At 45.0% G+C, this 27,237-nt stretch overlaps 2 protein-coding genes across 2 annotated transcripts in view; one reads left to right on the forward strand and one right to left on the reverse strand.

Annotated features, from left to right (window-relative positions):
* The window catches only part of KHDC1 (KH domain containing 1), a 68,458-nt gene extending 52,734 nt beyond the window's left edge, over nt 1-15,724 (reverse strand). The window contains exon 1 of the mRNA XM_518581.9: nt 15,118-15,724. Within this exon, the coding sequence (XP_518581.4) occupies nt 15,118-15,505 (388 nt within the window). The 5' untranslated portion in view covers nt 15,506-15,724. The remainder of the gene's footprint in view (nt 1-15,117) is intronic.
* The window catches only part of KHDC3L (KH domain containing 3 like, subcortical maternal complex member), a 100,911-nt gene that overhangs the window by 30,686 nt on the left and 42,988 nt on the right, over nt 1-27,237 (forward strand). The gene's annotated exons all lie outside the window — the stretch shown is intronic.

The following is a 27,237-nucleotide window of genomic DNA, read 5'->3' on the forward strand; positions in this document are numbered from 1 at the left end:
ACTAGCAGCTACTTCCTAATTTGATATGTAGCATCCCGTATTAACAGGACTTTTGTGAATGGAGAGGACATCTATTTATTCTTTGTTATGTGCCAAACGTATTTGTATTAATCATAACTCTTAATATTCCTTTAAGATTAAATAATTGTTTCCACAGCTCTTAAAATAGAATTTAGGAACCTAGCAACATGCCACTCATCCATTAACAGTGATAAATTATTTAATTTTATAAACTTTTCATTAAAGTAACTGATACAGTTTGGATATGTGTACCTGCCCAAATCTCATGTTGAATTGTAATCCCCAGTGTTGGAGGTGGGGCCTCATGGGAGTTGACTGGATCAGGGGGGCAGCTTTCTCATGAATGGTTTAGCACCATCCACTTGGTGCTGTTCTCATGATAGTGAGTTCTCATGGTGTCTGGTCATTTAAAAGCATGTGGCATGGCTCACACCTGTAACCCCAACACTTTGGGAAGCCAAGGTGGGCAGATTGCTTGAGTCCAGGAGTTAGAGACCAGCCTGGTCAACATAGCAAAACCCTGTCTCTCTGAAAAATACAAAAAGTCACCGGGTGTGGTGGCACACACCTGTGGTCCCAGCTACTTGGGAGGCTGAGGTGGGAGGATCACTTGAACCAGGAGGTGGATGTTGCCATGAGCCAACATCCCAGACACCGCACTCCAGTCTGGCGACAGAGCAAGACCCTGTCTCAAAACAACCACAATAACAAAAAGCTGTTGACACCTCCCCTGCAACTTCTTGCTCCTGCTCTGGCCATGTGATGTGCCTACTCCTCCTTCATCTTACACCATGATTGTAAGTTTCCTGAGGCCTCCCCAGGAGCCAAGCAGATGCCAGCATCATGCTTCCTGTACATCCTGCAGACTTGAGAGCCAATTAGACCTCTTTTCATTATAAATTACCCAATCTCGGGTATTTTTTTTTTACAGCAATGCAAGAATGCACTAATAACGAATCTAGGTCGGGCACAGTGGCTCACGCCTGTAATCCCAGCACTTTGGCAGGCCCCAGGCAGGAGGATTACTTGAACTCAGGAGTTTGAGACCAGCCCGGGCAACATAACAAGACCCTCTCCATGTTGGGGTCTCTTTAAAAACACATACAGCTGGGCGCGGTGGCTCACGCCTGTAATCCTAGCACTTTGGGAGGCCAAGGCGGGCGGATTACCTGAGGTCAGGAGTTCGACACCAGCCTGGCTAACATGGTGAAACCCCGTCTTTACTAAAGATACAAAAATTAGCTGGGCCTGGTGGCACACACCTGTAGTCCCAGCTACTCAGGAGGTTGAGGCAGGAGAATCACTTGAACCTGAGAGGCAGAGGTTACAGTGAGCTGAGATCATGCCACTGCACTCCAGCCTGGGCAACAGAGTGATACTCCATCTCAAAAAGAAAAAAAAGGCAGGGCACGGTGGCTCACGCCTGTTATCCCAGCACTCTGGGAGGCCGAGGCGGGTGGATCACCTGAGGTCAGGAGTTCAAGACCAGCCTGCCCAACATGGTGAAACCCCTTCTCTACTAAAAATACAAAAATTAGCCAGCCATGGTGGCAGGCACCTGTAATCCCAGCTACTCGGGAGGCTGAGGCAGGAGAATCGCTTGAGCCTGTGAGGCGGAGGTTGCAGTGAGCCGAGATCGTGCCACTGCACTCCAGCCTGGGTGATAGAGTGAGACTGCATTTCAAAAAACACACACACACATGGCCAGGTGCGGTGGCTCACGCCTATAATCCTAGCACTTTGGGAGGCCGAGGTGGGCAAATCATTTGAGGCCAAGAGTTCGAGACCAGCCTGGGCAACATGGCAATACCCTGTCTCCTCTAAAAATATAAAAATTAGCCAGATGTAATGGCACATATCTAGTCCCAGCTACTCAGGAGGCTGAGGCAGGAGAATCACTTGAACCTGGGAGGCAGAGGTTGCAGTGAGCCAAGATCATGCCACTGCACTGTAGCCTGGGTGACAGAGTGAGACTCCATCAAAAAAAAATTAAACACACACATACACAAATCTAATGTATCAGATATCCTTAAATGCTTCTAACACTGAAAATGAGATGAATATCACAACTAGAATGGTTATCACATTATACATAAGTGGGTTGCAAAAACTGATTTTATTATACACGTATACTTTTTAATTTACATTTGGATTCAAACTTTTTTTATTATACACTCCTGGCATATGTAACATTCAGATAGTTCTCTTTCTAGCACTATGATAATCTCATCAGATCCCAAGAGTTGGGGAGGAGGACTTGATTTCAGACTATCCAGTTTGCAAATCCACATCACATATGCCTTTACGAATTATTTTGAGTAGGTAGTATGCATTACACAAACACTATACAGTGAAGTCTTTTTCAGCCTCTCTCAGTTAATTATATCTTCTCAAAACTATTCTACGCAAACACAAAGACATATGTACTATATGTTTTTGTTTTTGTTTTGAGACAGAGTCTCACTCTGTCACCTAGGCAGAGTGCGGCAGTGCGATCTCAGCTCACTGCAACCTCTGCCTCCTGAGTTCAAGCAATTCTCCTGCCTCAGCCTCCCAAGTAGCTGAGATTACAGGCATGTGCCACCATGCCTGGCTAAATTTTGTACTTTTAGTAGAGATGAGGTTTTGCCACGTTGGCCACACTGGTCTCAAACCCCTGACCTCAGGTGATAGGCCCACCTCGGCCTCCCAAAGTGCTAGGATTACAGTCATGAGCCATCATTACCAGCCTACTATATATATATTTTTTAACACTGTATACAATACACACAGTTTGCACCTTTTTTTTCTTCATTTAATAATGTATCTTGAGGATTGTTCCATTTGGCACTTCATCTAAATACAAATTATTTTTTCTCCCACTAAAATATAGATTTCATGATGATGAGCACTTATCTTTTCACTGCTTTTTATTTTTAAATGTGTTTTTCTGTTGTTTCATGAATATTTAGTTTGTATGCTATCTTTTGCCTTTGTCAGTAATGCTGTTGCAATCAATATCCTTGTACATGTCAATTCTTACAAGTAGGAGTATAAATACAGGATGAAATTCCAAACGTAGATTTGCTGTGTCAAGGGGTGTGTACCTTTCCAATTGATAAGGTATTGCCAAATGTCTTCCCATTGAGGTTGAACCAATTTATATACTCACTAGCCTTGTTGCTAACATTATAACACAAGAAGCATTAAAATTGATTTTTGAACAAAATCAATGTATATGCTTTTAAGTGTTCTTTCTTTTTAAAAAATCATTATTGGAAAATGCAAGCAGGAATACATGGCAAGCAGAGCCCATGCAATGGCCAGAATTCCTACAGCAGAAATGACTTCAACATTTGTTTATAAAGATTTTCTCCAAATGATTTGTTGAAATAACTTGAGTCTTCAAGGTTTAATTTTCCAAATGTTGGCTCAAACCTGCACTGAAATTCTGGCCTACAGTGTCCTAGCAAAAATCTCCCTTTGCAAGATGCTGAGGTATATTGGCAAAACCGCAGATCACATGACTTCAGGAGTTTGAGACCAGCCTCGCCAACATGGTGAAATCCTGTCTCTACTAAAAATACTAAAATTAGCCGGGCATGGTGGGGCATGCCCGTATTCCCAGCTACTCAGGAGGCTGAGACAAAAGAATCCTTGAACCTGGGAGGCAGAGGTTGCAGTGAAGGCGACAAAACGAGACTCTGTCTAAAAAAAAAAGTAGAGGTCAAGGCAATCATTCCTAGGGACCAGGTAGAACCCAACTGGAGAGGAAGATGACACAATTCAACATGCTATGGAGGAGGGAGAGTAGGTTTTATCCAGGATCACATGGGACAAATGCAAGGACAGGCTCAAGTTTCCCACATGCAGCATTTCTCAATCCCATTTTCCTTGGCAAGAGTTCTTCCCATTACTAGGCTATTCCAATATAGACTAAGCTGTTGCCCTGGAAGGACTCTATACTTTGCGAATTTTTTTTTTTTTTTTTTTTTTTTTTTTTTTTTTTGAGACAGAGTCTCGCTCTGTCACCCAGGCTGGAGTGCAATGGTGCCATCTTGGCTCACAGCAATCTCCGCCTCCCGGGTTCAAGCAATTCTCCTGCCTCAGCCTCCCGAGTAGCTGGGATTACAGGCACCCGCCACCACACTCGGCTAATTTTTGTATTTTTAGTACAGACGGGGTTTCACCATGTCCGTCAGGGTCAGGATCACCTGACCTCAGGTGATCCACCTGCCTCGGCCTTGCAAAGTGCTGGGATTACAGGCGTGAGCCACTACGCCCGGCCTGTAAACTTTTAAGATGTTATTAGAGACAGGATTCCGCTCTGTCACCCAGTCTGGAATGCAGTGGTACAATCATAGCTCACTGCAGCCTCCAACTACTTAGCTCAAGCGATCCTCCCGCCTCAGCCTCTCAAGTAGCTAGGATTATATGGAGGAGCCACAGCCTGGGAAATTTCTAAGTAAACATATACTATTACACTCCTTACGGGGAGGAAGAGGAGGAGTGTGGGATGTCGAAGACAGAGGATGCAACTTGTAGAGAGTAAGTGAATGAAGGGGGAATTCCGGCAAGGAATTGGCGAGTTGAGGCTGACTTCATCTTTCAGGGTCCACGAGGCTGGTGTCAGACCTATTGGGAGACCCTCTGCGTTAGTGAGAAAAACGGCAAGAAATGGGAGCACGTGGAAACCTCCAAGACTAGAGCCACCAGATGCCACCGACAGCACGCAGCTGGACCAGCACGGGGGAGGGCCTTCGTGGGTCGAGAGCTGGCTCGGGAGATAGTTGGTGCTTTTCTTTCAGGAGAAGAATCCCTGGCGGAGTCTGACCGTTCTCTGGCGCACAGCCCCGGGGGTGGGCACAGCAGCCGCCCCTGCTGAAGGGACTGACGCCTCCGACGACCAGCAGCCAAGTTAAACGCACTGTTCCGTGAGCAGCTTTGTTGGAGACAGCGCGGCTCACATTCTCTTCCAACGGAGCCGCTGACTGCGGAGCTGGGAGGGGACGTGACAGAACCCAGCCATCCAAGGTCCCCCCACCCCTCCCCAGCTGGGACCTCCGGCTGCTTCGGGGCTGCGCTGGGTGGCATCAAGGAGCCGCCCCTCTGGGCCGCGTCCCTCCCTCACGCCCTGCACACTGGCCCTGTGTGGCCGGCGGGGCCGCCTAAAAGGGCGGAAGGATGCAGGGGCGGAGGGGGCTCGGAATTGCACGCCTAGCTCAGACCCCCCAGCCACGACCCCTCGCGCTGTTGGACACGCCAGCCTCCCGACCCTGCGGCTCCTATGGGAGGTGACAAGGACCCTGCCAACCTGGCCTGAATGGCCCAGTTTGATACAGATCAGGTTTTCAATGAATGAGACCGCGGTGTGGTCTAGGCGGAGGGATGAGAGGAGGGGATAAGTTGGGGCGGGGTAAGGAGGGGATTCTTTTCCTGGGCTGAGGAGAACGCAGGGACAAAGTACACAGGGGTAGTTGAGTGAGCAGGCGAGGCCCTAGGCTGGTTCCCCACCTTCTCAGGATCGGAGCCACTCACTTCCTGGTACTCTCTGCAGTCTCCCGGCGTTAAATAACATCCCTTTGCTGGAGACTCTGGATTCACATCCATAATCGCAGCCTCCCCTACTCATCCCCTCACGCTTCCCATGAACTAACCTTGAAGGACCCGACCAGAGCCCTGACCTCCGTCCCCCACACCTGCTACATGGAAGGTGTTCTCCACATCAGTTCAAGGCAGTGTCACTCTTCAGGATGTTCAGGCTCTAAACCTTGGAGTCCTCCTCCAGATTTCTCTCTCCTTCCTTCTCCTTGTCTCTCCCTTGCACTTACGGTTCTCTTTTCCTTCGTAGCTTTGTAGCTCATTCCCCCTTCCACTTTCCACACCACCTTCTGGTCTGTTAATTAAATATTACCTGGTTTCCACTGACACCTTCCCTGGGTTCCCAATTGAAAATCACAACATCATCCTCCTCCTCTGCTTTTTTTCTCCAAATTATATCCTCACCCAATTATGTGTTATTCTCATTAATCTTGCTTAATTAATTAGCAGACATTATTAATGCCTGTTTCCCCTGTCACCACCACTAGACTATGAACTCCTAAGGACTCCTTCCTTCCACCACTGTTGTACCCGCTTCACCTAGAACTGCTTGGCACATACAATGTGCTCCATAAATATTTGTTGAATGAAAGACTAGACACAACTTAGGATTCACTCCCCCATGTGGCATCCATAAGCCCTGTATGCAGGTAAAATGTCAGTGGGTTGACTAAATATTGGAAGTGGAAAAAACTTCACCTCTTTGGTTTGCGGTTGTCTAGGACATTTAGGCCAATGGAAAACCCAGTTTTCCTTAGAATTAAGCCAGTGCCGCCAGACTTGCCAGTTTACCATGCTTGTCTGACTGGTCCTCAGCATGGGTCATACATGTCCAATGAATTCAAACAAAATCTTGAGAAGACACAAACCTTGCCCTTCGGCTGGGCGCGGTGGCTCACGCCTGTAATCCCAGCACTTTGGGAGGCCGAGGCAGGCGGATCACGAGGTCAGGAGATCGAGACCATCCTGGCTAACATGGTGAAACCCCGTCTGTACTAAAAATACAAAAAATTAGCCGGGCGTGGTGGCGGGCGCCTGTAGTCCCAGCTACTCAGGAGGCTGAGGCAGGAGAATGGCGTGAACCTGGGAGGCGGAGCTTGCAGTGAGTGAGCCGAGATCGCACCCCTGCACTCCAGCCTGGGCGACAGAGCGAGACTCCGTCTCATTAAAAAAAAAAAAACAAAAAAAAAACCAAAAACCTTGCCCTTCATTCCCCATTTCTATCATAATCTACACAGAGTTTTGAACAGGCGTTTTAAAATCAACAATATATTATTTACAATTTTGTTAGTATACATAACTCTAACTCACTGTTAAAAATCACCTGTCTTTATATCCATTAAATGACACTTGCATATGCTCCAATTTTTCACTAATGATTTCGAGAGCATTCTGGGACACAGGTGTCTGGACCTTTCATAAGTAAACAGAATTCCTAGCGACGGAATTCTGTATACAGTATGGAAATACCTTATAATATACTGTCCTGGATATTGTAAAGGTGAACCAACATTCTGTTAAATTTAGAGCAAGTTGCAGAAAACTATATGATACTTAATTCTGTGCTATATGTATAATGGTTTCTTAGGGTTTTTTAAATTTTTTTTTCTTAGAGACAGTGTCTCACTCTCTTGCCCAGTCTGGAGTACAGTGGCACAATCACAGCTCACTGCAGCCTCGACCTCCTAGGCTCAAGTGATACTCCCACCTCACCTCCCAAGTAGCTGGGACTACAGGCATGTGCCACCATGTCCAGCTAACTTTTTTTTTTTTATAAGAGAGAGGGACCTCACTACGTTGCCCAGGTTAGTCTTGAACTCCTGGGCTCAAGCAATCCTGCCTCAGCCTCCCAAAGTGCTGGCACTACAGGCATGAGCCACTGCACCCTGCCTGCTGCTATATATAATGTACCTTTTAAGAACTCTATATAGATTCACTTATGTATATGTTTAGAAAAAAATTCTGGAATGGGCCGGGTGCAGTGGCTCACACCTGTAATTCCAGCACTTTGGGAGGCTGAGGCAGGCAGATCATGAGGTCAGGAGTTCGAGACCAGCCTGACCAACTGGTGAAACCCCGTCTCTACTAAAAAAATACAAAAATTAACTGGACATGGTGGCACACACCTATAATCCCAGCTACTCGGGAGGCTGGGGCAGGAGGATCACTTGAAGCCAGGAGGTGGAGGTTGTGGTGAGCCGAGATCGTGCCATTGCACTCCAGCCTGGGCAACAGAGTGAGACTCTGTCTCAAAAAAATAAATAAATAAAAGAAAAGAAAAGAAATTCTGGAATGAATCAAAATACAGTCATGCATCATTTAACAGGGATTCATTCTGAAAAATGCACTGTTAGGAGATTTCATAGTTGTGCAAACATTATACAGTGTACTTACACAAACCTAGATTGTATAGCCTACTATACACCCAAGCTATATGGTAAAAGCTTATTACCCCTAGGCTACAAACCTGTATGGCATATTATACAACTGAATCCTGTAGGCAACTGTAATACAATGGGTAGTACTGTACTTTTTATAGGACTGGCAGTGCAATAGGTTTGTTTACACAAGCATCATGCCAAACACTTCATGTGTTGTGCTGTCACCATTCTGATGGTTACGATGCCACTGTTATAGGAATTTTTCAGTTCTATTATAGTCTGATGGGACCACTATTGTATTTGAGGCCCATGATTGACTGAAATGTCATTATGTGATATAGATATATGAGATACTATTCAGCCTAAAAAGATGGAAATCTGGCCGGGCGCGGTGGCTCATGCCTGTAATCCCAGCACTTTGGGAGGCCGAGGTGTGCCGATCACATGAGGTCAGGAGTTTGAGACCAGCCTGGCCAACATAGTGAAACCCGGTCTCTACTAAAAATACAAAAATTAGCTGGGTGTGATGGCGCACGCCTGTAATCCCAGCTACTCTGGAGGCTGAAGCACAAGAATTGCTTGAACCCAAGAGGCAGAGTTTGCAGTGAGTCGACATTGTGCCACTGCACTCCAGCCTGGGCAACAGAGTGAGACTCTGCCCCAAAAATAAAAATAAAAATAAAAAGATGGAAATCCTGTCATTTTCAGTGACATGGATAAACTTGGAGGATATTATGTTAAGTGAAATAAACCAGGCACAGAAAGAAAAATATCTCATGCTTTCACCTATGTGTGGAATGTACAGAAGTTGAACTCATAGAGAATAAAATGGTGGTTACAAGAGATTTGGGGGTGGGGGGTTTCAGGAGCTGTTGGTGAAGAAACAACAGCTATTCCATGAAGGTTCCCATTGATAAATGCAGAAGGAATGAGAGAGAGAGAGAGAAAATCACCACTGGACCACAGTAATCATTGCCTCAGGCAAAATTGACCCCTGATGCTAAAACTCATGGGTGATGGTTTAAGCAGAAACAAGATATTTGCATAGTCTGAAGTATCTCCTCCACAATATTTAGTAATACAAATGGAAGAACCACAAGTTTTCAGTAAAGAACACTAGTGATTTCCTAGCCAAGTGATCAAAATTAACATCACCTGTCCTGAAATACGATGCACTGAGAAGGGCACATGATCACATCATTTTGTAGCATCCTTCTCAATAATGTATAGCTTCAGTCTAATCCTGAGAAAACATCAGACAAACCCAAACTGAGATGCATTCTAGAAAATAGCTGATATTCTTCAGAAGTGCCAAGGTCATGAAAGACAGGCTAGACTAAGAAACTGTGAAAGATGAGACAAGACCAAGGACATAGGACAACTAAACATGATGTGGGATTCTGAATTGTATCCTAGAACAGAAAAACTAAAATCATGAAAAAAATGGTGAAATGCAAATAATTTCTTGGTTTTGAAAATTATTTTGTGGACTGGGCACGGTGGCTCACACCTGTAATCCTAAAACTTTGGGAGGCCAAGGTGGGTGGATCACCTGAGGTCAAGAGCTCGAAACCAGCCTGGCCAACATGGGGAAACCCCTTCTCTACTAAAAATACAAAACTTAGCCAGGCGTGGTGGCAGGCATCTGTAATCCCAGCTGCTCAGGAGGCTGATGCATGACAATCGCTTGAACCCAGGAGGCGGAGGTTGCAGTGAGCCAAGATCACGCCACTGCACACCAGCCTAGGTGACAGAGCAAGACTCCATCTCAAAAAAAAAAAGAAAAAAAATTGTTCTACGGTTAGGTAAGATGCTAACATAAGTAGAAGCTGTGTAGTGGGTGTATTGAAACACTGTGATTTTTGAAATTCTTTTGAAAGTCTAAAATCTCAAAATTAAAAATGAAAAAAGTAAAGGTACAATGTATAAAATATCCTGCCACACATTAAAATACATACATATACATACATATAAAATATGCATATATTACATAAAATTTATTTGGGTAGAGCTGGAAGACTGAGAGCCATGAATGGGAGAGGCTTTTCATGTTTTATTTTTATAAATATATGTAATAGAGGCGGGGTCTCACCATGTTGCCCAGGCTGGTCTTGAACTCCTGGGCTCCAGCGATCTCTCCCACCTTGGTCTCCCAAAGTACTAGGATGACAGGCATGAGCCACTGCGCCAGCCACTTTTGTTCACATACCCTTTTATATCTTCTGAATTTGCTACAATGACATATATTACATATTTTAAAACAAAAATTAAGTAAAATCAAAGAAAAGGTTGGCAACATAATGAGTGGATTGCTAGACTTAGCCTAATAATTGGCTCAGGTTTCACAGAACTGGACTGTGAAACAAGGTCCAGTTTCCTTTCTGAATCTATCAGTCACCAACATAGCTGGTCTGGGATGCGTTTTCTTTGGAGGTCTTTGAAAACTACTAAAACCCAAAGTATCAAGATATATCCTGATAATATTTTTGCAATTCTGGGAACATATATAACAAATTGCATCCCATTCCAGTATTAAAATAAGTATAGAAGCCAGATGCAGTGCTTCACACTTGTAATCCAAGCACTTTGGGAGGCTGAGGTGGGCAGATCACCTGAGGTCAGGGGTTCAAGACCAGCCTGGCCAATATGGTGAAACCTCATCTATACTAAAAATACAAAAATTAGCTGGGCATGGTGGCAGACTCCTGTAATCTCAGCTTCTCAGGAGGCTGAGGCACGAAAATTGCTAGAACCTGGGAAGCAGAGGTTGCAGTGAGCCAAGATTGCACTACTGCACTCCAGCCTGCCTAAGTGACAGAGCAAGACTCCATCTCAAAAATATATATATAATATAAAAAATAGAGAGAGAGATAATAAACAAATTTGAAGTCATGGAATTCGCCTTTCTTAAACTGGTTTCAATGAAACTGTTATCTATTTTGTATTCACTACAATCATAAGGAGACAACATAGCATAAGAGCCAAGATTCAAACCTCAACTTTTCCATTTACTGGTTGAGTGACTTTAGATAAGTTTTTTAGTTTCTCTGTGTTTGAAATTCAAGGCAGTAATCAGAGAACCCATCTCATGGGCTTCTTTGAATATTGAAGAAGAGCACACATCTAAAACAGAAAGGACCTGGCACTTGAGCAAGCCCTCAAAGGTTAACAAATAAATTTTTAAGATATTCTAGCTACTTTTAAAAGTTTTTAGCATTTAAGAGAATATAATATATTGGATTTTGATTTAATTATTATTATTTTTTGAGACATAGTCTCACTCTGTCACCCAGGCTGGAGTGCAGTGGCACGATCTTGGCTCACTGCAACCTCCACCTCCTGGGTTTAAGTGATTCTCCTGCCTCAGGTTCCCAAGTAGCTGGGATTACAGGAGCCCACCACCACACCCCGCTAATTTTTGTATTTTTAGTAGAGACGGTGTTCACCATGTTGGCCAGGATGGTCTTGAACTCCTGACCTCAAGTGATCTGCCCACCTTGGCCTCCCAAAGTGCTGGAATTACAGGTGTGAGCCACCACGCCTGGCCTCTGATTATTTTTAAATTGAGCAAATTATATTTTTAAGTCTGTAAGTTTTGGGTTATTAGTTATGAAAGCAGGTACATATGCACTTAGTGTTTTCATTGCGGAAATGTTAATTAGTAGTCATACATTAAGTAATCAGGGATTAAACAAAATGAGTATTCTTTATCTTCAACCAGAATGAATCTTTCCATACAGCTCCCTGAATCCTCACCCTTCCTGCCTCCTGCTCCTACTTATACTCCTCCTTCTACCAGAAACTGCTCCCCTCCACCAGAGCTCTAAATCACAACCCCTCTGCTTTCACTGGGGCTTGGAGGCTGCTACCTCTAGACTCTCCCTCCCACTGCATCAACCCTGCCCTCCCTCACCCGACACCCCGAGTAATTAAGCTCCCTCTTCCCCCAGCCTCTCCGTTCCCAGCTATTTCCCCATCTCAACAAAAATTATCCTGGTTTTCCCATCCAGGAGCATCAGTTCTGCTTACTAAAAACGTCCACTAAACATATTCCACATGCATCCCCATTTAAATTTTTCAACTCACTCCAACCTGGTTTCTAAGAATCTCACTCCTGCAACTGAACTGCTTGTGCTAAAGCTAGCAGTGAGCCCTGTGGTTCACAAACCAAGGAGCTATTTCATGCCCTCATCTGACTGGACTGCTGGACAGAATTCCCCAGAATAGATAATACCCTCCTTCTAGCTTGGGGTGGGGGGGTTGGTGCCCCGGGGCAGTGGGGGTGGGAGTTGAAGACTATTTAGAAAATTTTCACTTAGCTGGGCGTGGTGGCTCATGCCTGTAATCCCAACATTTTGGGAGGCCGAGGCAGGCAGATCACGAGGTCAAGAGATCGAGACCATCCTGGCCAACATGGCGAAACCCCGTCTCTACTAAAAATACAAAAAAATTAGCCAGGTGTGGTGGCGCACGCCTGTAGTCCCAGCTACTCAGGAGACTGAGGCAGGAGAATCGCTTGAACCCAGGAGGCAGAGATTGCAGTGAGTTGAGATTGTGCCACTGCACTCCAGCCTGGGTGACAGACCAGGAAGAAAGAGAGAAAAGAAAACTTTCACTTAAACCCCCAAACACTGTGAGAAGACACAACTACCTTTTGAAAATGTTTTTCCTTTTACCCTGGAAAGAACACTGATCAACACTAAACTAATGTAAATTATTTATTATATAACCATTAGAGCAGCCGGGCAAGGTGGCTCATGCCTGTAATCCCAGCACCCAGGAGGCTGAGGCGGGTGGATCACGAGGTTAGGAGTTCAAGACCAGCCTGGACAAGATGGTGAAACCCATCTCTATTAAAAATATAAAAATTAGCCAGGTGTGATGCCGGGCGCCTGTAATCCCAGCTACTCGGGAGGCTGGCAGAGAATTGCTTGAACCCGGGAGGCGGAGGTTGCAATGAGCCGAGATCAGGCCACTGCACTCCAGCCTGGCGACAGAGCGAGACTCCGTCTCACAATAAATAAATTAATTAATTAAATAAATAAAATCATTAGAGCATTATTTAAAAGCTGGAGTTTGCAATTACTTAAACCATTACAGATTTAAGAACAATTGCCCACACACACATCCATTTCCCTGTCCTCATCTTTCATGGCACAAACAGAACTGGGGTCTTGGCCTCTTGATCCCCAGGCCAGCAGGCTTTCCGCAAGCAACGCCGTCCCTGCCTGAGATTCCCTCAGGCCCCAGCCTTAAACGGAGTGCCCAGAGGCCCATGAAGAACCGTGCAACCGCCTGGCTCGTGCTCTGGCTAAAAAGAGAGCAGCTGATTATATGCATGCCTTGTGGAGATGACCCTAGAGCTCTGATTTTTCAACAGCATGCATCCACATCACCTGGAGGTCTTCTTAAAACACGGGTCTCTGTGCCTCACCCCCAGAGTTTCTGATTCTGTGGATGTGGGGTAGGCGACAGAGTTTGTTGTTGTTGTTTGTTTGTTTTTGAGACAGAGTCTCGCTCTGTCGCCCAGGCTGGAGTGCAGTAATGGTGCAATCCCTGCTTACTGCAACCTCTGCCTCCCGGGCTCAAGCGATTCTCCTGCCTCAGCCTCCCGAGTAGCTGGGATTACAGGCACCGCACCACCAGGCCCAGCTAATTTTTTTTTTTTTTTTTTTTTGAGACGGAGTCTGGCTCAGTTGCCCAGACTGGAGTGCAGTGACGCGATCACGGCTCACTGCAAGTTCCGCCTCCTGGGTTCACACTATTCTCCTGCCTCAGCCTCCCGAGTAGCTGGGACTACAGGTGCCTGCCACCACGCCCGGCTAATTTTTTGTATTTTTAGTAGAGACAGGGTTTCACCGTGTTAGCCAGGATGGTCTTGATCCCCTGACCTCATGATCCGCCCTCCTCGGCCTCCAGAAGTGCTGGGATTACAGACGTGAGCCACCACGCCCTGCTGCAATTTTTGTATTTTTAGTAGAGATGGGGTTTCACTATGTTGACCAGGCTGGTCTTGAGCTCCTGACCTCGGGTGATCCACCTGCCTCAGCCTCCCAAAGTGTTGGGATTACAGGAGTGAACCACCGCGTCCGGCTTTTTTTTTTTTTTTTTTCTTTTTGGACAGGGTCTCACTCCGATTGCCCAGGCTGGAGTGCAGTGTCACGATTTTGGCTCACTGCAGCCTCGACCTCCCCGGGCTCAGGTGATCCTCCCAAGTAGCTGGAACTTCAGATGGGTGCCACATAGCCCAGCTAATTTTTCATATTTTTTTGTAGAGACGGGGTTTCACCATATTGCCCAGGCTGTGACTTCTGGGCTCAAGCGATCCTCCCACCTCGGCCTCCCAAAGTACTGGGATTGCAGGTGTCAGCCACCGCACCCGGTAGAGTTTTTTGCTGTTGTTTTTTGTTGGTTTGTTTTTTGTTTTTTCTTGAGACGGAGTCTCGCTCTGTTGCCCAGCCTGGAGAGCAGTGGCGCGATCTCGGCTCACTCCAACCTCCTTCTCCCAGGATCAAGCGATTCTCCTGCCTCCGCCTCCCTAGTACCTGGGATTACAGGCACGCGCGCCAGGCTAATTTTTGTATTTTTAGTAGAGATGGGTTTCACCATGTTGGCCAGGCGGGTCTGAAACTCCTGACCTCAAGTGATCGGCCTTGGCCTCCCAAAGTGCAGGGATTACAGGCGTGAGCCAACGCGCCTGGCAGTTTGCATTTTCAAGGAGTTCTCAGGTGATGCTGATTCTGCTGATCGCGGGACTCCGCTTTGAGATCAGCTCTCCTAGGGTATCTAAGTGACGGGGCAGACCCGCAAAAGAGATTTAGTGGAAGATGGCCCCCTAGAGGAGCTGCCCTGGGATTCCTGGGACTTCTAAACCTACAGTGCACAAATGTCCTAGATTTTCCATCTTTGGTTGCTTCTAGCCACAATCTTCCTTCCCAACCACATCTTGCCCTTTCTACTCACAAACCAGGAGGCACACCCAGGGTTTTTTTTTAACATGGTGATTTGCAGAACTGTCCCAGGCCTTCAGACTAAGGAGCTGGAGTGATCCTGAAAGATCCCGGAAGCGAAACTCGCCTTTCCGGGCACCTGGGTGAAGGAAGCTTTTCCTACCAGGGCCCCTAAAGCCACTCACCTCGATTTCTGCGGATCCGAAGGTGGAAAGACACTGTCCCGATCAGGAGCATCGCAAGGGTCTGGAGAAAGGGCCATCCATAAATGAAGATCAGGACTCCGCATTCTGAGACTGTTTCAATCACAAATAAGACTCGGAACAGCTCTGGAAGGCCGACAGCATTTCGCGTTTCTGGCCTGGGAAAGTAAGGGTGCGCTAAGGCACGAGTAGTACAGCTCCTCCCGGCACCGCAGAGCCCGCCGGCGGGAAGAGACCAGATACCGACGGAGAAGCGAAGTTCAGGACGCGAAGGAAAGGGCCACTTCGGGTCGGGGTCAACCCAGACTGGACCAATGCACAGTCTAGGTGGATTAACGCGCCACCGCGAGAGGTGGGCACGGGACCGCATGCGGCTGGCAAGACGTCCCAGGGCTCAAGCTCCAGGCTCGGTCACCAAACAACGGTGATAACATCCACAACGCCACGTAAACCATCTTTGGGCCTTGATCGTTTTCCAATAACCGACTGAACTGAGGGCGTGACCAAACGACAAGAACCGGAGGAGAGGACCCGGAGAACGGAGCAGCATCCCGCCGCCCGCCTCCAGGAAAGCCCGAGGCACTGTAGCAGGAGGGTCTGGGCTCCGCGCCTTAATTACACCGCCCTGGACCCGCCTCTTCCGCCGCTCGCTCCTCTGACCGGCACCCGAAGGTGCTGTCCCGCCCACGGACTCGCTCACACTCCGTTTCTTCGATCCTTTAGACGACTTTTTACCGTTCAGGGATGCTCTCCGTTACCGCCTCTGCCATTTGGTTGCCCTCCCTGCGGTCCAAGGGCCTGGAACACTCCCCAGGGCTGCCAGGCCAGCGTTTTCCAGGGGCTCCAGCCTACAGCGCAGCCACCTGGGGCTGCAGCCAGAAACGCAGGGGCCGGGGGCTCACCGGCTGCCAAGTAGAGGGCGTCGAAAATGGGGCTGGGTGTATAAGAATGCTTGTGATTTTTGCACACTGATTTTGTATCCTGAGACTTTGCTGAAGTTGCTTATCAGCCTAAGGAGATTTCGGGCTGAGACGATGAGGTTTTCTAAATATACAATCATGTCATCTGCAAACGGACAATTTGACTTCCTCTTTTCCTAATTGAATATTCTTTATTTCTTTCTCCTGCCTGATTGCCCTGGCCAGAACTTCCAACACTATGTTGAATAGCAGTGGTGAGAGAGGACATCCCTGTCTTGTGCCAGTTTTCTAAGGGAATGCTTCCAGTTTTTGCCTATTCAGTACGATATTGGCTGTGGGTTTGTCATAAACAGCTGTTATTATTTTTAGATACGTCCCATCAATATCTAATTTATTGAGTGTTTTTAGCATGAAGCGCTGTTGAATTTTGTCAAAGGCCTTTTCTGCATCTATTGAGATAATCATGTGGTTTTTTTTCTTTGGTTCTGTTTATGTGATGGATTACGTTTATTGATTTGCATATGTTGAACCAGCCTTGCATCCCAGGGATGAAGCCCACTTGATCGTGGTGGATAAGCTTTTTGATGTGCTGCTGGATTCTGTTTGCCAGTATTTTATTGAGGATTTTTGCATCGATGTTCATCAGGGATATTGGTCTGAAATTCTCTTTTTTTGTTGTGTCTCTGCCAGGCTTTGGTATCAGGATGATGCTGGCCTCATAAAATGAGTTAGGGAGGATTCCCTCTTTTTCTATTGATTGGAATAGTTTCAGAAGGACTAGTACCAGCTCTTCCTTGTACCTCTGGTAGAATTCGGCTGTGAATCCTTCTGGTCCTGGACTTTTTTGGTTGGTAGGCTATTAGTTATTGGCTCAATTTCAGAGCCTGTTATTGGTCTATTCAGGGATTCAGTTTTTTCCTGGTTTAGTCTTGGGAGGGTGTATGTGTCCAGGAATTTATCCATTTCTTCTTGATTTTCTAGTTTATTTGCATAGAGGTGTTTATAATATTCTCTGATGGTAGTTTGTATTTCTGTGGGATCGGTGGTGATATCCCCTTTATCATTTTTTATTGCGTCTATTTGATTCTTTTCTTTTTTCTTCTTTATTAGTCTTGCTAGCTATCAATTTTGTTGATCTTTTCAAAAAACCAGCTCCTGGATTCATTGATTTTTTGAAGGGTTTTTGTGTCTCTATCTCCTTCAGTTCTGCTCTGATCTTAGTTATTTATTGCCTTCTGCTAGCTTTTGAATGTGTTTGCTCTTGCTTCTCTAGTTTTTTTAATTGTGATGTTAGGGTGTCAATTTTAGATCTTTCCTGCTTTCTCTTGTGGGTATTTAGTGCTATAAATTTCCCTCTACACACTGCTTTAAATGTGTCCCAGAGATTCTGGTATGTTGTGTCTTTGTTCTCATTGGTTTCAAAGAACATCTTTATTTCTGCCTTCATTTCATTACATACCCAGTAGTCATTCAGGAGCAGGTTGTTCAGTTTCCATGTAGTTGAGCAGTTATGAGTGAGTTTCTTAATCCTGAGTTCTAGTTTGATTGCACTGTGGTCTGAGAGACAGTTTGTTATAATTTCTGTTCTTTTACATTTGCTGAGGAGTGCTTTACTTCCAACTCTGTGGTCAATTTTGGAATAAGTGTGGTGTGGTGCTGAGAAGAATGTATATTATGTTGATTTGGGGTGGAGAGTTCTGTAGACGTCTGTTAGGTCTGCTTGGTGCAGAGCTGAGTTCAATTCCTGGATATCTTTTTTAACTTTCTGTCTCATTGATCTGTCTAATGTTGACAGTGGGGTGTTAAATTCTCCCATTATTATTGTGTGGGAGTCTAAGTCTCTTTGTAGGTCTCTAAGGACTTGCTTTATGAATCTGGGTACTCCTGTATTGGGTGCATATATATTTAGGATAGTTAGCTCTTCTTGTTGAATTGATCCCTTTACCATTATGTAATGGCCTTCTTTGTCTCTTTTGATCTTTGTTGGTTTAAAGTCTGTTTTATCAGAGACTAGAATTGCAACCCCTGCCTTTTTTTGTTTTCCATTTGCTTGGTAGATCTTCCTCCATCCATTTATTTTGAGCCTATGTGTGTCTCTGCCCCTGAGATGGGTCTCCTGAATACAGCACACTGATGGGTCTTGACTCTTTATCGTATTTGCCAGTCTGTGTCTTTTAATTGGAGTATGTAGCCCATTTACATTTAAGGTTAATATTATTATGTGTGAATTTGATCCTGTCATTATGATGTTAGCTGGTTATTTTGCTCGTTAGTTGATGCAGTTTCTTCCTTGACAAACAGCCAATCATGAGTGAACTCCCATTCACAATTGCTTCAAAGAGAATAAAATACCTAGGAATCCAACTTACAAGGGATGCAAAGGACCTCTTCAAGGAGAACTACAAACCACTGCTCAACAAAATAAAAGAGGACACAAACAAATGGAAGAACATTCCATGCTCATGGATAGGAAGAATCAATATCGTGAAAATGGCCCTACTGCCCAAGGTAATTTATAGATTCAATGCCATCCCCATTAAGCTACCAATGACTTTCTTCACAGAATTGGAAAAAACTACTTTAAAGTTCATATGGAACCAAAAAAGAGCCCACATTGCCAAGTCAATCCTAAGCCAAAAGAACAAAGCCGGAGGCATCATGCTACCTGACTTCAAACTATACTACAAGGCTACAGTAACCAAAACAGCGTGGTACTGGTACCAAAACAGAGATATAGACCAATGGAACAGAATAGAGCCCTCAGAAATAATACCACACATTTACAACCATCTGATCTTTGACAAACCTGACAAAAACAAGAAATGGGGAAGGGATTCCCTATTTAATAAATGGTGCTGGGAAAACTGGCTAGCCATATGTAGAAAGCTGAAACTGGATCCCTTCCTTACACCTTATACAAAAATTAATTCAAGATGGATTAAATACTTAAATCTTAGACCTAAAACCATAAAAACTCTAGAAGAAAACCTAGGCAATACCATTCAGGACATAGGCATGGGCAAGGACTTCATGTTTAAAACACCAAAAGCCATGGCAACAAAAGCCAAAATTGACAAATGGGATCTGATTAAACTAAAGAGCTTCTGCACAGCAAAAGAAACTACCATCAGAGTGAACAGGCAGCCTACAGAATGGGAGAACATTTTTGCAATCTACTCATCTGACAAAGGGTTAATATCCAGAATCTACAAAGAACTCAAACAAACTTACAAGAAAAAAACAAACAACCCCATCAACAAGTGGGCAAAGGATACGAACAGACACTTCTCAAAAGAAGACATTTATGCAGCCAACAGACACATGGATAAATGCTCATCATCACTGGCCATCAGAGAAATGCAAATCAAAGCCACAATGAGATACCATCTCACACCAGTTAAAATGGTGATCATTAAAAAGTCAGGAAATAACAGGTGCTGGAGAGGATGTGGAGAAATAGAAACACTTTTACACTGTTGGTGGGACTGTAAACTAGTTCAACCATTGTGGAAGACAGTGTGGCGATTCCTCAAGGATCTAGAACTAGAAATACTACTTGACCCAGCCATCTCATTACTGGGTATATACCCAAAGGATTATAAATCATGCTGCTATAAAGACACATGCACGCGTATGTTTATTGTGGCACTATTCACAATAGCAAAGACTTGGAACCAACCCAAATGTCCATCAATGATAGACTGGATTAAGAAAATGTGGCACATATACACCATGGAATACTATGCAGCCATAAAAAATGATGAGTTCATGTCCTTTGTAGGGACATGGATGAAGCTGGAAACCATCATTCTCAGCAAACTATCGCAAGGACAAAAAAACCAAACACCGCATGTTCTTGCTCAGGTGGGAATTGAACAATGAGAACACTTGGACATAGGAAGGCGAACATCACTCACCAGGGCCTGTCTGTGGGGTGGGGGGCTGGGGGAGGGATAGCATTAGGAGATATACCTAATGTAAATGACGAGTTAATGGTTGCAGCACACCAACGTGGCACATGCATACATATGTAACAAACCTGCACGTTGTGCACATGTACCCTAGAACTTAAAGTATAATTAAAAAAATAAAAATAAATTAAAAAAAGAAAATGGGGCTGGGGTGTGGGCGGCGGAAAAATGGAACCCATGCCTCCTCTGAGGAAGCCAGGATCCATCCTCAAAGCCCCGGAGCTCCCAAGCCGCCTCTCTCTGCCTCCGGCTCCGCGCTCCCCCGCCCTTCTCGGGAACCTGCGAGCAGGCACTGGGCCTGGCGGCGGGACTCAGACCCATGTGGGCGACGCGCCTTCGCGGGCTGTCGGCTTAGTTCGTGACCCCCTACGAGAAAACTGAGGCTCCCGGGACCAGAACAGATGTTTGGAGAGGAAGGAACTTGAACTTGGGTCCAATGCTCGATGGCTCCAAGGTCCGCGCCGTCCCTACCATAGCAGATTCACCATTCGAGCGTTCCATTTTACACACACGAATCCGCGCGGGGCAGGAGGAACAGAGCGCAGATACGCGGCGGCAGCGGCTTCGCTGGGCACTGGGAGGCCGGTGGGCTCCTCCCGGGCCACCCTCTCCCCGCCCAGCACACTCAGGCGCCCGCCTCTGCTCTTTGCCTCGGCTGCTCCAGGTGCTGGTGCCAATGCATAGCCTAGGCCTCTCTCGCTTCTCCGACCCCTGGTGTTGGGTATCCCCTGGCGATCTCGGGAACCCTCAGAGCAGCGGAATGGGATCTGTGCGGGACGGAGCGCGAGCCCCAATCCCTGTGGCTTTAAAACTCCCCGGCGCTTAGGTTATTCGAGGCGCACCAGCCTTACCGATTTAGGTAAAGGAGTAAATAAATTGGAACCTGTAAGACAAGAGTCTGAGCTACAGATAGTGGCAGGACACTGCAGCTCCTGACTTACAGCGCTGAATTTGGATGGCTCCTTCACAATTCGCCAGAGCTGCTAGGAGTAGCGGGGACGTGGGAACAGATAGGGAGGTAGTATGTGGAAGAGTAAGTGCCAGGAGGACCTTGGTTAGAGCCCTGACTTGGCCATTTACAAGTTGTGTGATCTTGGACAATTTACTTATGTGAGCCTGGGTGTTCCAACTTGAAAAGGAATATAATTATTTTTTCCCTGCAACAATGGAGGTGGGGAGGTAGTATTTGAGTGCTACTAGGCATAAACTAGTATGGGCATTTTGCATGTTAGGGTTTCACTGGAAATGCCTCCTTTCTGACTGCCCCCTATACATGCACACACACACAATCTATTCTATTCCCTCAATGGTGAGTAAGGAAGGATAGAGGAAGCCTCTTTCCTCTTAGTGTACCTTCCTTGCCACCTTGCATTTACAATAGCTACTTCTAGGCACTGAACCATATTTTTAAAGACTCTTCTCTCACTGTTGCTTGATGTTACATGGATTAATAGGTATAGGATCCAAGGTTCAGGGCAGTCACAGAGTTTTATAGACATATTTTTTTTCAGTTATTTCAAGGTCAGACACTAACCCTAAGGCAACATAAGGCATACTAATTAGAGCAAGGAATTTACCCCGAGATCCATGCTAGCTTCATGGACTCTATGCTTGTTCGTTAAATATACATATATAGCTTTCAGCATACTACCTAAGGCAGTGCTGTTCAATAGACATTCCTGCAGTGATGGGGATATATATAAAATTGTGTTGTTCAATATGGTAGCCACTAGCCACATGTGGCTGTTGAGCTCCTGAAATGTGGCTGGTGCTATGAGAAATTGAATTTTTAATTTTATTTAATTTTAAGTAAGTTAAATTTAAATTGCCAAATATGACTAGTAACTAATGTATTGGACAGTGTAACTCCAAAGAATTCATTACCTTCCTTATCTCCCCAAAAATAGTAAGCACAGATTTAAAACTTAGCAAATTTTGTCATAAACCTTGAATAGATAACCAAAAGCCAAATAAAATATTAAATTGAAACTGGAATCCTTTCAGTATTACTCCCTACTGAATGAATTGTGGACCCAGCTTTGCAAAAGAATAACAAGAAGAAAAGCTAAGATGAGGGGAGATGGTGTTCGAAATGATGATTGGGGCTGGGCACAGTGGCTCACACCTGTAATCCCAGCACTTTGGGAAGCAAAGGTGGAGGCAGGCAGATGGTTTGAGCCCAGGAGTTCGAGACCAACCTGGGCAACATGACGAAACCCCATCTCTACAAAAAAATTTTTTTAATTTTTTTAAAAATTAGTTGAGCATGGTAGTACATGCTTTTGGTCCCAACTACGGGGGAGGCTGAGACAGGAGGATCGCTTGAGCCAGGGAGCTCAAGGCTTCAGAGAGCTGAGATCATGCCACTGAACTCCAGCCTGGGTGACAGAGTGAGGCCCTGTCCCAAAAAAAAAAAAAAAAAAAAAGAGGATTGGGGTTGGGGATATACTTGCTAGCTTTTTCTTTTGTTATGCATGTTACAAAGGCCCACAAAATGGCTTACAATTACAAAGTTCTCTTTTTCTTTTATATTACTCATCTGTAAGCTGTCTTTACTCTTGGACCCAGCTAATGTAGCAGCCCCATCTAGGACATGCCAGTGTTATGGCAGAGGAGAAGACAGATACTCTTCTGTGATATGAAGCTTGGTTATGTAACAAATGGAGAGAGAAGTATATATACTTCTTCCTCAAAGAGGGGGAACCAAAGAAGAATTAAAGAAAACAGCCTGCATGTCTGTCATAGAAAATGAGTTAAATAGAGCCATACAATATACTAGAGAGCAACTAAAAAATGAACTAAAACTGTGATACATCCATACGATATAATATTATTCAGCAATGAAAAGAATTAAGCTATCAAGCCAAAGAAAGGCATGGAGGAACCTATATTGCTAAGTGGAAAAAGCCAGTCTGTAAAGGTAACATACTGTATGATTCCAACAATATAACATTCTGGAAAAGGCAAAAATACTAGGTTGATGCAAAAGTACTTTATACAACCTAATATAAGTGATAGTAAAAACATCAGTGGTTGCTAGTGGCTTGGGGAAAAGGGGAAGGATGAATAGGTGAAGTGAGAGATTTTTTAGGGCGGTGAAATTATTCTGTATCATACTATTAATGGTGGCTACATGACATTATGCATTTATCAAACTATAGAACTTTATAACACAAAAAGTGGAGCTCAATGTATGCATATTAAAAAGAAATCATTTAGGAGGTTGGGAGAACCCAGAAAAGAATTCAGACTCTGGCCAGGCATAGTGGCTCACGCCTGTAATACCAGCACTTTGGGAGGCTAAGGCAGGTGGATCCTGAGGTCAGGAAATCGAGACCATCCTGGCTAACACAGCGAAACCCTGTCTCTACTCAAAATCCAAAAAACTAGCTGGGCATGGTAGCAGTTGCCTGTATTCCCAGCTACTCAGGAGGCTGAAGCAGGAGAATTGCTTGAACCCAGGAGGCGGAGGTTGCAGTGAGCCGAGATCACATCACCGCACTCCGGCCTTAGCAACAGAGCAAGACTCCATCTCCAAAAAAAAAAAAAAAAAAAAGAATTCAGACTCTGACAGGATACTCTAACTATATTATAGTTATGTTAAACAACACACGTAAAGGGGCAGGGTGAAAGTGCTGACATAAGTAACTTTGGAAGTGAATGGAGTTGGTAAGATTATAAGCAAAAAAAAAACAAACCTGCACATAAGAACTGTACTCTAGTTGATAAAGTTAAATCCTGATATAGTAGTCCCTCCTCATCTGCAGTTTCTCTTTCACAGTTTCAGTTACTGACAGTCAACAAGAAGATAGGTATGTACAATACAATAAGATATTTTGAGTGAGAGAGACCATATTCATGTAACTTTTATTATAGTATATGTATCAGTCCATTTTCATGCTGCAGATAAAGACATACCTGAGACTGGGAAGAAAAAAGTTTAATGGACTTACAGTTCCACATGGCTGAGGACACCTCACAATTACGGCAGAAGGCAAAAAGCAGCAAGTCCCAACTTACATGGATAGTGGCAGACAAAAAGAGCTTGTGCAGGGAAACTCCTGTTTTTAAAACCATCAGATCTCATGAAACCAATTCACTATCATGAGAACAGCATGGGAAAGACCCCGCCCAAACCATAATTCAATCATCTCCCACTGGGTGCCTCCCACCACACGTAGGAATTATGGGAGCTACAAGATGAGATTTGGGTGGGGACACAGAGCCAAACCATATTAGTATATTTTATAATTGTTCTATTTCATTATTGTTAATCTTTTACTGTGCCTAATTTATAAATGAATCTTACATAGGCTGGGCACAGTGGCTCTTGCCTGTAATCCTAGGACTTTGGGAGGCTGAGGTGGGCAGATTGCCTGAGCTCAGGAGTTCAAGACTAGACTGGGCAACACAGTGAAACACTGTCTCTACTAAAATACAAAAAAATTGGCCAGGCGTGGTATCACAAGCCTGTAGTCCCAGCTACTCAGGAGGCTGAAGCAGGAGAATTGCTTGAATCTGAGAGGCAGAGGTTGCATTGAGCCGAGATCACACCACTGCACTCCAGCCTGGGTGACAGAGCAAGACTCCATCTCCAAAAAAAAAAAAAAAAAAGGAAAGGAGAGGAAGAAACTTTACCATAGGTATGTATGTATGTTTGTATAGAAAAAACAGTATATATAGAATTGGGTACTATCCATGGTTTCAGGCATTTGGGGATATTGGAATGTATCCCTCACAGGTAAGGGGGGAATAATGTACTGCTATACAAAAATACTGCAATTGAATAATTAAGTAAATGGTTGGTGGATGGTGGGAGCCAGGTTTCTCACTGTTGGATTGGGAATTTACAGATAAGCAATGATCTATGATCTATACCACATAGAATGATATATGTGGCCATGGATTAGAGTTGGAGATATCAGTAAGAAATCATTTTTAATTTAATAACACAGTGAAACACTGTCTCTGCTAAAATACAAAAAAATTAGCCAGGTGTGGTGTCACAAGCCTGTAGTCCCAGCTACTCAGGAGGCTGAGGCAGGAGAGTTGCTTGAATCCAGGAGGCAGAGGTTGCACTGAGCCAAGATCACGCCACTGCACTCCAGCCTGGGTGACAGAGCGAGACTCCATCTCAAAAAAAAAAAAAAAAAGAAAAAGAAAAGAAAAAGAAAAAAAATATTTCTATATACACAGGGTAGTAAACACACGTATATTTCTTTTTTTTCTTTGAGATGGAGTCTCACCCTTGTCACCCAGGCTGGAGTGCAGTGGTACGATCTCAGCTCACTGCAACCTCCGTCTCCCACGTTCAAGCTATTCTCTTGCCTCAGCCTCCCAAGTAGCTGGGATTACAGGTGTCCACCATCACACCTGGCTAATTTTTGTATTTTTAGTAGAGACAGGGTTTCACAATGTTGGCCACATATATTTCTTTGCTCTGTCAGAGGTGGCCTAAAAGAACCAACACCCTGGTAGCAACAAGCACACCTAATACTCAGATTTTGGTTTCTAATACCATTTTCCATTAAAGGAACTCCTTGGAGAAATGGCTTGAGGACTGGGCAAGAAATATACAAAATAAGCCTGGAGCACATTATAGTACCAGAAAATAAAGTGCTCAAAAAAAAAGTGATGGAGTGGCTGGGTATGGTGGCTCATGCCTGTAATCCCAGCACTTTGGGCAGCCAAGGCAGGTGGGTCACTTGAGGCCAGGAGTTCAAGACCAGCCTGGCCATCATGATGAAACCCCATCTCTACTAAAAATACAAAAATTAGCCAGGCATGGTGGTCCACACCTGTAACTCTAGCTACTCTGGAGGCCGAGGCAAGAGAATCACTTGGACCCAGAGGCGGAGGCTGCAGTGAGCCAAGATTGTGCCATTGCACTCCAGCCTGGGCAACAGAGCAATACTCTGTCTCAAAAAAACAAAAGAGTGATGGGGGTATGTCAAAGGAACAAAAGAAGCAACGGAAAAAGCTCTCAATAGCCAAAGCTGGAACGTTTTTTTTTTTTTTTTTTTTTTTTTTGAGACAGAGTCTCATTCTGTCACCCAGGCTGGAGTGCAGTGGTGTGATCTTGGCTCACTGCAACCTCCACCTCCCACGTTCAAGCGATTCTCCTGCCTCAGCCTCCTGAGTAGCTGGGACTACAGGCGCCCACCACCATGCCTGGCTAATTTTTGTATTTTTAGTAGAGACAGGTTTCACCATGTTGGCCAGGCTGGTCTCGAACTCCTGACCTTGGGATCCTCCTGCCTCAGCCTCCCAAAGTGCTGGGATTACAGGCATGAGCCACCGTGCCTGGCCTGGAATAATTTAAAAAATAAAGTATTGGATTATACCAAAAATGTAAAATGAATATCAACGATCTGAGAATGAAAGTGCATTTTTAAAAAAGAATATCCACGAGTTCATATCAGTATAAATAAATCCACAAATTAATATATGAAGAAAAGATGAATCTCCTGTGCAGAAAAATTTTAAGTAAATAAGTAGATACTTCATCCTAAGAGAGGAAGAGCATAACTCCTCACTCCTTAAGTGTAGGCAGTGCCTGTTGATTTTCTTCAAAAGAATACAGAATGGAGAAGGGGTGGGGAAGAGTAACTTTACAGTGGAGAATCCTGACAAACGCTACCTTAGCCAGGTGATCAATGTGAACAGTCATACAACATGCTGATAGTGTGCACCCTTGATATGATGTGATGAAAATGGTACTTTAGGCCAGGCGCAGTGACTCACGCCTGTAATCTTAGCACTTTGCGAAACTGAGACGGGCAGATTGCTTGAGGCCAGGAGTTTGAGACCATCCTGGCCAACATGGTAAAACCACATCTCTACCAAAAATACAAGAATTAGCCCAGTTGGCCGGGCGCTGTGGCTCACGCCTGTAATCCCAGCCCTTTGGGAGGCCGAGGCGGGCGGATCACGAGGTCAGGAGATCGAGACAATCCTGGCTAACACGATGAAATCCCATCTCTACTAAAAATACAAAAAAAATTAGACGGGCATGGTTGCTGGCGCCTGTAGTCCCAGCTACTCAGGAGGCTGAGGCAGGAGAATGGCGTGAACCAGGGAGGCGGAGCTTGCAGTGAGCCGAGATCCCGCCACTGCACTCCAGCCTGGGCGACAGAGCGAGACTCCGTCTCAAAAAAAAAAAAAAAAAAATTAGCCCAGCACGGTGGTGCACAACTGTAGTCCCAGCTACT

This window comes from Pan troglodytes, chromosome 5 (genome assembly GCF_028858775.2).
Source record: "Pan troglodytes isolate AG18354 chromosome 5, NHGRI_mPanTro3-v2.0_pri, whole genome shotgun sequence".
In the NCBI taxonomy this organism is placed as follows: domain Eukaryota; kingdom Metazoa; phylum Chordata; class Mammalia; order Primates; family Hominidae; genus Pan; species Pan troglodytes.